The 12,500-nt window shown below is 40.9% G+C and overlaps 1 protein-coding gene across 2 annotated transcripts in view; it reads right to left on the bottom strand.

Annotated features, from left to right (window-relative positions):
- stac (SH3 and cysteine rich domain) overlaps window positions 1-12,500 on the bottom strand; it is a 66,087-nt gene that overhangs the window by 23,547 nt on the left and 30,040 nt on the right. For both annotated transcript variants that reach the window (XM_083544783.1, XM_083544784.1), the window contains 2 exons: window positions 2,333-2,414; window positions 1,919-2,025 (listed from right to left, as the gene is read on the bottom strand). In XM_083544783.1, coding sequence (XP_083400909.1) covers window positions 1,919-2,025; window positions 2,333-2,414 — 189 coding nt within the window. The remainder of the gene's footprint in view (window positions 1-1,918; window positions 2,026-2,332; window positions 2,415-12,500) is intronic.

Raw genomic sequence — 12,500 nt, 5'->3', positions numbered from 1 at the left:
TATCTACACATCTAAATATCCATCCATTCATCCATCTATCTATGTATATCCCATCTAGATATCCATCCATCCATCCATCCATCCATCCATCCATCCATCCATCCATCCATCCATCCATCCATTTGTCCATTTATCTACACATCTAAATATCCATCCATCCATCCATCCATCCATCCATCCATCCATCCATCCATCCATCCATCCATCCATTTGTCCATTTATCTACACATCTAAATATCCATCCATCCATCCATCCATCCATCCATCCATCCATCCATCCATCCATTCATCCATCCATCCATCCATCTATTTATCTACACATCTACATATCCATCCATCCATCCATCCATCCATCCATCCATCCATCCATCCATCCATCCATCCATCCATCCATCCATCCATCCGTTTATCTACACATCTAAATATCCATCCATCCATCCATCTATTTATCTACACATCTACATATCCATCCATCCATCCATCTATCCATCTATCAATTCATCCATCCATCCATCCATCCATCCATCCATCCATCCATCCATCCATCCATCCATCCATCCATCCATCCACCCATCAATCCATCTATCTATTTATATACATATCTACATATTAATCCATCCATACATCTATCCATCGATCATCCATCTACTTATCTACACATCTAAATATCTATCCATCCATCCATCCATCCATCCATCCATCCATCCATCCATCCATCCATCCATTTATTTGCACATCTAAATATCCATCCATCCATCCATCCATCCATCCATCCATCCATCCATCCATCCAGCCATCCATCCATCCATCCATTCATCCATCTATCGATCGGTCCTTTACCAACCGATCTGACCATCTATCCATATACCCACTCATCTATTTATCTATACATCTAACTATTCATTCATTCTATCCATCTATTTACCCACCCAACTAACCAATCTATCCATCCATCCATCCATCCATCCATCCATCCATCCATCCATTTATTTGCACATCTAAATATCCATCCATCCATCCATCCATCCATCCATCCATCCATCCATCCATCCATCCATCCATCCATCCATCCATCCATTCATCCATCTATCGATCGGTCCTTTACCAACCGATCTGACCATCTATCCATATACCCACTCATCTATTTATCTATACATCTAACTATTCATTCATTCTATCCATCTATTTACCCACCCAACTAACCAATCTATCCATCCATCCATCCATCCATCCATCCATCCATCCATCCATCCACATACATATATAGATAGATATATAGATAGATAGATAGATAGATAGATAGATAGATAGATAGATAGATAGATAGATAGATAGATAGATAGATAGATAGATAGATAGATAGATAGATAGATAGATAGATAGATGACCATAAGATTGGTATGTGCTTCATCCACAAGGGTGTTGGGGTGCAGTCAGTGTTCACATTCATCATGTTCAATAAGGATCTTTGTGTGGATTCCACTTCAACCAACATAATCTTCATAGAGCTAGCTTTGTGCACAGGGGTAATGTCATGATGGGAAAGGTTTGGATCTCCCAGTTTGTGTGAAGGGAAAATGTCATTCTACAGCACCGAAAGACAAATTTTCAGACAATTTTCAGACAAATCTGAAAAAAACTTCATATGGGTGGAAAGGTCAGGTGCACTTTTGTCCATATAGTGACTATAGAGAGATCTAGCCATTGATCCTGAGCAGGGAAATGGACATATACCAAAAAAAACAAAAAAATAACAAGGCACTGATCAAATATCAAATATGAAGAAAGCATATATTCTGTGCATAACGATATCATAATAGTGTATAATAGTGTGTCTTACATCTTAATACATCTTTAATCTTCTTTATATTTCACTCGAACACTGAATTTATGTAAAAGAATCATGTGAAATACATACCGAGTTTCTAGGAGGCGAGTCTGAGCCGCTGGGCCTCTTATTCTTCTGCGCGAGAGACGTCCCGAAGCGTAGCGCCTCATACACCGGGTCCACCTTACTGCCACATGCTGGGGCAGGACGAGACAAGTGTCAATAAAAAAACCCTTTCAACAATCAGAACACTGCACTATCACTATCTTTTTCCCTTTATCCATCAATGACATCACAGCGCTGCTAAATTCTTCATTCTGATTGGCCAGGAGATGTGGAGGAATTCTCTATATGCTCTAATATGTTTCTATAGCAATACATGAAGTTGTGAAAGAAATGCTCCATGATGTTCAGTTTCCTGTAAGGATGTTTCTTAAGCGTTTCTGGAAGGAGTCTCCACTTCCAGCCTGTGGTGAAGCGGGAGGTTTGTTCTGACTCACTCACCGATGGGCATGACCTCTTTAATGCAACCAAACTGCTCCTGGATCAGCAGCGGGGAACTGGAGTACCTCCTGAAGCCTTTAGGCTGCACACAAACACACACACACACACACACACACACACACACACACACACACACACACACACACACACACACACATTTTTAATCATTGTAATTTTTTTATCAAACATCCATCCATCCATCTATCGGTTTACCCATCTATTCATCCATTCATCTATATGTTTATTTATTGCCCATACATCCAAAAATTATCCATCCATCTATTCATCTGTTTATCCATCCATCCATCCATCCATCCATATATTTACACTATTTACTAAGACTATTCATCTATCGATCCATCAGTTTAAACCTTTATCGTTCCATTCATTCACTCATCTGTTTAACAACCACCCTTTGTTTATCCATCCATCCATAGTGTTAAATGAAGAATGATGTGTGTGTGTGTGTGTGTGTGTGTGTGTGTGTGTGTTTTACACTGTGTTTTTATCAGGCTGTTTAAGAAGCATCACAGACTCAGTTGAGGTGAGAGAACACCCTGTTTATCATTCATCTTCTCTCTCTCTCTCTCTCTCTCTCTCTCTCTCTCTCTCTCTCTCTCTCTCTCTGTCTCTCTGAGACACACACACACACACACACACACACACACACACACACACACACACACAAGAGCTGACATTGCTGCCAAATTAAAGGCCTAATCAACATCCTGCATCTGAGCTGATGAACTCCTGCTTGGCCCGGAGTGAGGAGACAGCGTGCTGAATGAAAGTTCTCCACCGAGCCTTGAGCACCTCTTCACCTCTTCAGTCACACGGGCGTGCAGCTCATGCAGCTCATTACGGGGAGAGCGTACAGAACTGCTGTGTTTATTGGAGAATAATGAATGCAGGGGCGGTTTGGTGCTCAGAGACACCGCGGTGAACACGATCTAAAGCGTTAAATAAACCGGAGGAGTCGTTAAATTACAAGTACTGTACATCATTAATGCTGTTTACACCCTGTTCCTCTCGTCATTAGTAATAGCATGCAACCTGCCTTTTACCTCATTCTTTACCATGCTTCTTTGTATTTTACTGTATAATTACTATGTGATCTCAGTCACTACCTCATGCCTTGTATGTATGTGTATGTATACAATCACAGAACATGTGAAAAAAAAATTTTCTATGCAACAAAACTTTGACCAAACAAATATCCAGATGTTCCACTTTATTTTTTTTTTATAAAAAAAATGCCCCCTAGCATGAAGAACAGCTTTACACACTCTCAGCATCCGGACAGTTCGTTTCTCCAAACGTTGGGCTGAAACACTGCCGTGACTTTTAGGAAACTCAAAACATTTACTTCACTACTTGGAGATTTCTTTGTGATTCAGTTCATCCAAGAGCAGTTCAGTGGGATTTCGGTGCGGCGACTGGGCAGGTCTTTCCATGATAATTATCACTCCAGACGTCTGTTTGCTCTTTAAATAACGTTTACAGAGCTAAGACTAACGCTACCGTAAAGTCATTTCCAAGGTGCCGCAGTCCAGACGAAGTTGCATGGTGTTGATGAAGTATGGAATGGTTGCCATGTTGATTTCTTTCACTTCCCGGGAATAAGTCTCAAACTTTCCCTGCTCCAATACAAACCCAAACCATTAAGCCACCTCCACGTTCCACCTCCATGATGCGGAAACACGGCTAAGTGACTCAACTATGCATGAAAACATAGGAGCAGAAAAAATGGCAGCAGGTTGACATGTTAAAATGTTAATATTTTCCTGTATCAGGACGTGAGTTGTTAGTCAAAGGGCTGGAGAGCTGTACAAAACTGAGTGCCTGCAGGCAACGGTGAAGCACGGTGGAGGTTTCCTGCAAGTTTGCAGCTGCATTTTTGCAAATGAATTAAGAGTTTGGCTCAGGATTAATGGTGTCCTCATTGATGACAAATACAGGCAGATATTTATCCATCACGCAGTACCATCAGGGAGGCGTCTGATTGGCCCTGAATTTATTCCGCAGCAGGACAACGATCCCAAACATACAGCCAATGAGCTATCTACAGTGTAGAGAAGATCTGTGGATCGTAATGAAAGTACCATTCGGTGCCACCCAGATAAGAACAAGTTCCATTTTGAGTGTGGTTTGTCTCAAAGTTTCTTCTTCATGCCATCTCAGGAAGTATTTTCGCCACTGGCTCGCTCATCAGGGACAAACTTATAAGGAACAAATTTATAGGCTTATATATGTCCATTGTAAACATCGCTATTCAAATAAACATTGTCCAACATTTTTTTATTGAATCTGTGGTTAGTTTTCCAAGAGAAGTTTACCTAGAAATAATTGATTCTGTTTTGCAGGAAAAGGGGCGGTCACACCAAATATTGATTTGATCTGAAGTTCCTTTAATTTCCATTTTGTTAATTATTAAAAAAACTATTAACACTTTATTTTTGAAAGCTTTCTCACTTTAGAACACTTTTTCACACCTGCCTAAAACCTTACAGTATTGTATATACAGAGGTAAACTTTGGTTTCAACAATAAAGTTTAATCTATTCTAATCTAATCTAATCTAATCTAATCTAATCTAATCTAATCTAATCTAATCTAATCTAATCTAATCTACATGAGTTCTGGCCTGAGGTCACCCTGGCTACTTTCCACATGCGCCAACACTAAGACCAATGAAGAGACAGAAGAGCAGGACAATATGAACCAAGCCAAAAACACATTCGACACAGAAAACAAATAATGTAATATGGAAGTCTGTAGAGATGCAAAAAATGGGAAAAATGAGGGGTGGCAGAAATGAGAAGATGGGGGTGAGGATCTCTGTCAGTCTCTTTAAGTAATGCTTTATACAATTTCACACTTTGTGCTTTTACTTCTGCACTGTGCCCGAATCAAAAGACACTGGGAAGGACATTTATAGCTGCTATAATGTACCACAATATTACATGCAACTGCAAACGAGTAAAAGTATATAGTGCTTTTTTTTTTTTTATCAGATTAAACCTGCAAAATAAGTAAGTTGTTTTAACTGAAATAACAGTGATGTATGTTTTTGTAAGGAGACGTTTATGGGACTTTTTACAGAAGTGGTCTCCAGTGTCAGCTCATTTGTTGCCATATCTTGCTGTTTAGCACGATTTATTTAATTTTTTCATACATTTCGTGTACTACCAAGTTGCTATAACACTTTCTTTTTGACTCAAATCCATGCAGGGGCAAATATAGAAAATTATTTATGGGGTGTCAAGGGGGTGGCATGAGAATTATGAGGGGTGGCAACACTAAAGCAAGCATGGTTCTTCTGGATTCATGGTTCTTCTGGGGGCGCACATATTAATATTGGTCTCTAAAATGAAGTAAAGACTGATGTGTGATTGAATTTAGCAGAACCTGATGTCTTTATTGGAACGACATATTTAAATGAGATGGTAACGTAACTTCTGTTTCTTGAGCGACCACCGAGTTTCATTTACTAAGCAGGACAAACAATACACATTATATAGTTACGCTATTAGCCATGAATACATGCAAAGATATCATCAAAATTAGCATAAATTTTATTACATTTATAAAACAAATTACGTGCATGTATATTTATAGAAATGCTTCAATTGGTTAAAAGATCAGGCTGGTGGCATTGAAATGTTTGATTCACTAAAACTAAGCAGTTCACAAGAGTCGTTTGTTCAGACTACGCTTTAATAGAAAGACAAGATTTCTTGCCGTAATTGGGATACCAGTGGGATACCAGTGCTGGGGTGGCAGATGGGGTGGCAGTGCTTCTTTTTATGGTTCCACCCCGTTCTACCCTGTAAAATCCGCCAACTTGAATCCATGTTTTTTTTTTTTTCGGTCGGGGTTTGATGTATCCATCTGGCATGAACGATCGCTCAAGCCAAGAGAAACAAACATGGATTTAAAAATATGAACTGGTTGCTCTTAATGGTTTTTTTTTTGTTTAGTTTTTTTACAGTGACATCATTTCCTGTCTACGTGAGCCCAAAATTTCACTCAGGATTGACGAGAAACAAAGATTGTTTAAAGTACGGAACGATGCGTATACGGATGTTATTATTAAACAGGGGGCGGGGCTTGGGATTGTATCAGATTGCAAAAATGTGCGGGAAGGGTTTTACTTTTGTACTCGGACATGCTGCGTGATGACGACACAGTGCTGTTGATGGTGTATGAAAGTTTCCTTTCCCTATTTCTCTTTTCCCAGTAGCACCTGCCATGTATCTGGATGGGAAAAAAATCAAGCTTTATTTTCATAGCTGTTCCACCCAGGGGGGTCTTTTTTTCATCCGTGTGACGACTGTTTCTATTTTAAGGGGTTTTCTGGTCCATGTGGGGGAATTTCTCACCTTGTGTTTGACCTTGGGTTGAATAAATTCCATGCATTTAGCCAATCCATGTTTTATCCGTCCTTATCCTGTGTTCCAAGTAGGATACAAGATGTTTTTATGTGGATTTTCCATGTGAACAGAATTTTATATTTAGGCCTTGGGTTTACAATCCATTTATGACCAGCAGTTTATATATATATATATATATATATATATATATATATATATATATATATATATATATATATATATATATAACAAAGGTATTGGTATGTGCTTCTTTTTGAACATCCCAATCCACATTTAGTCTCCATTTGCTGTTAGAATAAGCTCCACTCTTCTGGGAAGATGTTCCACTAGATATTGTGGAGATTTATGGAGATTCATTCATCCATAAGGGTGTCAGTAAAGTCAGGTACTGATGTAGGTGATGTGAGGAGGCCTGGGGTGAAGTTTGTGTTCACATTTATCAAGTTTTAATTTAAGAAGTAGCTCAGTAGGGAAGACGTCTGATCAGAAGGTCATGGGTTCAAATCCCAGCACCACCAAGCTGTGACTGATGGGCCCTTGAGCAAGGCCCCTTAACGCTCAACTGCTCAGCTGTATAACTCAGATAACTGTAAGTCAATTTGGTTAAGGGTGTCTGTAAATGTAAATGGGTTGAGGTCAAAGATCTATACCAGGAGATCCAAACTCCTGACTCCAAACCATGGAAAGCAGATATTCAGGAATGGACTTTGTGCACTGGAGCGCTGTCATGCTGGAACGGGTTTGGAACTCCTAGTTAAAGTGAAGAGGAAAGTTCATGCCGCAGCATCCAGAGGCGTCCTGTACAATCATGTACCTCCAAGTTTGGGAAAGAAGCACATATGGGTGGAAATTGTCAGGTGTCCCAATACTTTTGGCCGGATATTAGTTATTTTATATTTAATTTATTGATAACTTTAATCTCATTTCTTCTCTGTTTGGGTTCACAGTGCATTTGCTTTTCGATAGATTTCTCTGTGTGAGACACATTTCTCTGACTGTGTGTGAGACACATTTCTCTGACTGAGATCCACTTTTTTTTCCATGCAGGTCATGTGAAGGTCATGTTGGCAAGTGAAGGTTGTATGGGAGCCGGGTTTTCACTCTGTGTTTGCTGAAGTCGTGACTTTGGATCCAGTTTAGAGACATGAGAATACACTCGGATGATGGACACATTTCCCAATTCCCACACACACACACACACACACACACACACACACACACACACACACACACACACACACACACACACACACACTCACACTCACATAAAAAAGCACAAAAGTACATAGAGCTCTCATTTTTACTCATACCCTTGTACACACACACACACACACACACACACACACACACACACACACACACACACACACACACACACACACACATGCGATCGACAGTCCTCCTACACTCACACTCTAGTGTAGTAAATATGGCGTATAATTATTCCATATGAATTTATTTCTACAATAATGATGATTTTCATTCATAATAATATTCAGTCACTTTAATAATATTAACTTTTTACGAGAGAGAGAGAGAGAGAGAGAGAGAGAGAGAGAGAGAGAGAGAGAAAGAAAGAAAGATATGACAGACAGACAGACAGACAGACAGACTGACTGACTGACTGACTAATAGATAGATAGATAGATAGATAGATAGATAGATAGATAGATAGATAGATAGATAGATAGATAGATAGATAGATAGATAGATAGATAGATAGATAGATAGATAGATAGATAGATAGAAAAAAACAGAGACAGACAAAGGAAGAGAGAGAGAGAGAGAGAGAGAGAGAGAGAGAGAGAGAGAGAGAGAGAGAGAGAGAGAGAGAGAGAGACAGAGAGAGAAAGAAACAGAGAGAGAGGGAGTTAGGCAGAGAGAGAAGAGAGGGAGTGAGGCAGAGAGAGAGAGGGAGAGAGAGAGAGAGAGAAAAGAAAGAAAGATATGACAGACAGACAGACAGACAGACAGACAGACAGACAGACAGACAGACAGACAGACAGACAGAGTAATAGATAGATAGATAGATAGATAGATAGATAGATAGATAGATAGATAGATAGATAGATAGATAGATAGATAGATAGATAGATAGATAGATAGATAGATAGATAGATAGATAGATAGAAAAAAACAGAGACAGACAAAGGAAGAGAGAGAGAGAGAAAGAGAGACACAGAGAGAGACAAACAGAGAGAGAGGGAGTTAGGTAGAGAGAGAGAGAGGGAGTGAGGCAGAGAGAGAGAGTGAGAGAGAGTAGAGAGAGAGAGAGAAAGAGAGAGAGAGAGAGAGAGAGAGAGAGAGAGAGAGAGAGAGAGAGAGAGAGAGAGTGGAGAAAGAGGGAGAGAGAGATAGAGAGAAAGAGAGAGAGTGGAGAAAGAGGGAGAGAGAGATAGAGAGAAAGAGAAAGAGAGAAAGAGAGAGAGAGAGCGAGAGAGAGGGAGAGGGGAGAAAGAGGGAGAGAGTGAGAGAGAAAGAGAGAGAGAGAGAGCGAGAGAGAGAGGAGAAAGAGGGAGAGAGTGAGAGAGAAAGAGAGAGAGAGAGAGAGAGAGAGAGAGAGAGAGAGAGAGAGAGAGGAGAAAAAGAGGGAGAGAGTGAGAGAGAAAGAGAGAGAGAGAGAGAGAGAGAGAGAGAGAGAGAGAGAGAGAGAGAGAGAGAGAGAGAGAGAGAGAGAGAGAGAGAGAGAGAGAGAGAGAGAGAGAGAGAGAGAGAGAGAGACCATATTTGAACAGAATCCTTCACCAAAATGAACCAAATTATCCCTAATTTTAACTCTGAAAAACGGCCCCACCTTCTGGGGGATCAGAGAGAGCTGCACACTCACAACTAACTACATACACACCTGCCACCAGGTGAGGGACAGTGTGGGACAATGCCATCTAGTGTAGGCAACACACACACACACACACACACACACACACACACACACACATACGCATATATATTTCCTTTTTTACTTTATTTTATTTTACTTTTTTTTTTAACTATCTATTTTAAACTCTTCAGTTTTTATTATGTTGTTATTATAGTTATATTATATCATTATTATTATTATTATTATTATTATTATTATTATTATTATAGTTTATTCTTATTTCTAAATAACTATTATTTCTATTGCTATGTGTCTGTATGTTCTGTGCTTTGGCAATATGAATGTCCATATTCGTCACAACAATAAAACAACCTTTAAATCTTGACAGAGAGAAAGAGAGAGAGAGAGAGAGAGAGAGAGAGAGAGAGAGAGAGAGAGAGAGAGAGAGAGAGAGAGAGAAGAGACAGACAAAGGAAGAGAGAGAGATAGAGAGAGAGAGAGAGAGAGAGAGAGAGAGAGAGAGAGAGAGAGAGAGAGAAAGAGAGAGAGAGAGAAAGACAAAGACAGACAAAGGAAGAGAGAGAGAGAGAGAGAGAGAGAGAGAAAGAGAGAGAGAGAGAGAGAGAGAAAGAGAGAGAGAGAGAAAGAGATGAAAGCCAGTCTGTCCCCTGTATATTTATTAGATCAGGCCTGTGGTGAATAGAGGAGTGTGTATGTGAGTGTGTAGAGTGTATGTGAGTGTGTGTAAGTGTGTAGATTGTGAGTCAGTGTGTGGAGTGTATGTGAGTGTGTGGAGTGTGTGTGAGTGTGTAGATTGTGAATCAGTGTGTGGAGTGTATGTGAGTGTGTAGATTGTGAGTCAGTGTGTGGAGTGTATGTTAGTGTGTAGATTGTGAGTCAGTGTGTGGAGTGTATGTTAGTGAGTAGATTGTGAGTGAGTGTGTGGAGCGTATGTAAGTGTGTGGAGTGTATGTGAGTGTGTGGCGTGTATGTGAGTGTGTGGAGTGTATGTAAGTGTGTAGATTGTGATAAAAGTGTGTGTGGAGTGTGTGTAAGTGTGTAGATTGTGAGTGAGTGTGTGGAGTGTTTGTGAGTGTGTGGATTGTAAATCAGTGTGTGGTGTGGAGTGTATGTTAGTGTGTAGATTGTGAGTCAGTGTGTGGAGTGTATGTTAGTGTGTAGATTGTGAGTCAGTATGTGGAGTGTATGTTAGTGTGTAGATTGTGAGTGAGTGTGTGGAGGGTATGTAAGTGTGTGGAGTGTATGTGAGTGTGTGGCGTGTATGTGAGTGTGTGGAGTGTATGTGAGTGTGTAGATTGTGATAAAAGTGTGTGTGGAGTGTGTGTAAGTGTGTAGATTGTGAGTGAGTGTGTGGAGCGTATGTAAGTGTGTGGAGTGTATGTGAGTGTGTGGAGCGTATGTGAGTGTGTGGAGTGTATGTGAGTGTGTAGATTGTGATAAAAGTGTGTGTGGAGTGTGTGGAAGTGTGTGGCGTGTATGTGAGTGTGTGGAGTGTATGTTAATGTGTAGATTGTGAGTCAGTGTGTGGAGTGTAAGTGTGTAGATTGTGAGTCAGAGTGCGGAGTGTGTGTGAGTGTGTAGATTGTGAGTCAGTTTATGGAGTGTGTGTGAGTGTGTAGATTGTGAGTCAGTGTGCGGAGTGTGTGTGAGTGTGTAGATTGTGAGTCAGTGTGTGGAGTGTGTGTGAAAGTGTAGATTGTGAGTCAGTGTGTGGAGTGTGTGTGAATGTGTAGATTGTGAGTCAGTGTGTGGAGTGTGTGTGAGTGTGTAGATTGTGAGTCAGTGTGTGGAGTGTGTGTGATTGTGTAGATTGTGAGTCAGTGTGTGGAGTGTGTGTGAGTGTGTAGATTGTGAGTCAGTGTGTGGAGTGTGTGTGAGTGTGTAGATTGTGAGTCAGTGTGTGGAGTGTGTGTGAGTGTGTAGATTGTGAGTCAGTGTGTGGAGTGTGTGTGAGTGTGTAGATTGTGAGTCAGTGTGCGGAGTGTGTGTGAGTGTGTAGATTGTGAGTCAGTGTGCGGAGTGTGTGTGAGTGTGTAGATTGTGAGTCAGTGTGCGGAGTGTGTGTGAAAGTGTAGATTGTGAGTCAGTGTGTGGAGTGTGTGTGAGTGTGTAGATTGTGAGTCAGTGTGCGGAGTGTGTGTGAGTGTGTAGATTGTGAGTCAGTGTGCGGAGTGTGTGTGAGTGTGTAGATTGTGAGTCAGTGTGCGGAGTGTGTGTGAAAGTGTAGATTGTGAGTCAGTGTGTGGAGTGTGTGTGAGTGTGTAGATTGTGAGTCAGTGTGTGGAGTGTGTGTGAATGTGTAGATTGTGAGTCAGTGTGTGGAGTGTGTGTGAGTGTGTAGATTGTGAGTCAGTGTGTGGAGTGTGTGTGAGTGTGTAGATTGTGAGTCAGTGTGTGGAGTGTGTGTGAGTGTGTAGATTGTGAGTCAGTGTGTGGAGTGTGTGTGAGTGTGTAGATTGTGAGTCAGTGTGTGGAGTGTGTGTGAGTGTGTAGATTGTGAGTCAGTGTGTGGAGTGTGTAGATTGTGAGTCAGTGTGTGGAGTGTGTAGATTGTGAGTCAGTGTGTGGAGTGTGTGTGAGTGTGTAGATTGTGAGTCAGTGTGTGGAGTGTGTGTGAGTGTGTAGATTGTGAGTCAGTGTGTGGAGTGTGTAGATTGTGAGTCAGTGTGTGGAGTGTGTGTGAGTGTGTAGATTGTGAGTCAGTGTGTGGAGTGTGTGTGAGTGTGTAGATTGTGAGTCAGTGTGTGGAGTGTGTGTGAGTGTGTAGATTGTGAGTCAGTGTGTGGAGTGTGTGTGAGTGTGTAGATTGTGAGTCAGTGTGTGGAGTGTGTGTGAGTGTGTAGATTGTGAGTCAGTGTGTGGAGTGTGTGTGAGTGTGTAGATTGTGAGTCAGTGTGTGGAGTGTGTGTGAGTGTGTAGATTGTGAGTCAGTGTGT

This window comes from Silurus aristotelis (assembly GCF_946808225.1).
Source record: "Silurus aristotelis genome assembly, chromosome: 6".
In the NCBI taxonomy this organism is placed as follows: domain Eukaryota; kingdom Metazoa; phylum Chordata; class Actinopteri; order Siluriformes; family Siluridae; genus Silurus; species Silurus aristotelis.
The sequence above is the reverse complement of the archived record's forward strand: the minus strand, read 5'-3'. Positions and strand labels throughout refer to the sequence as shown.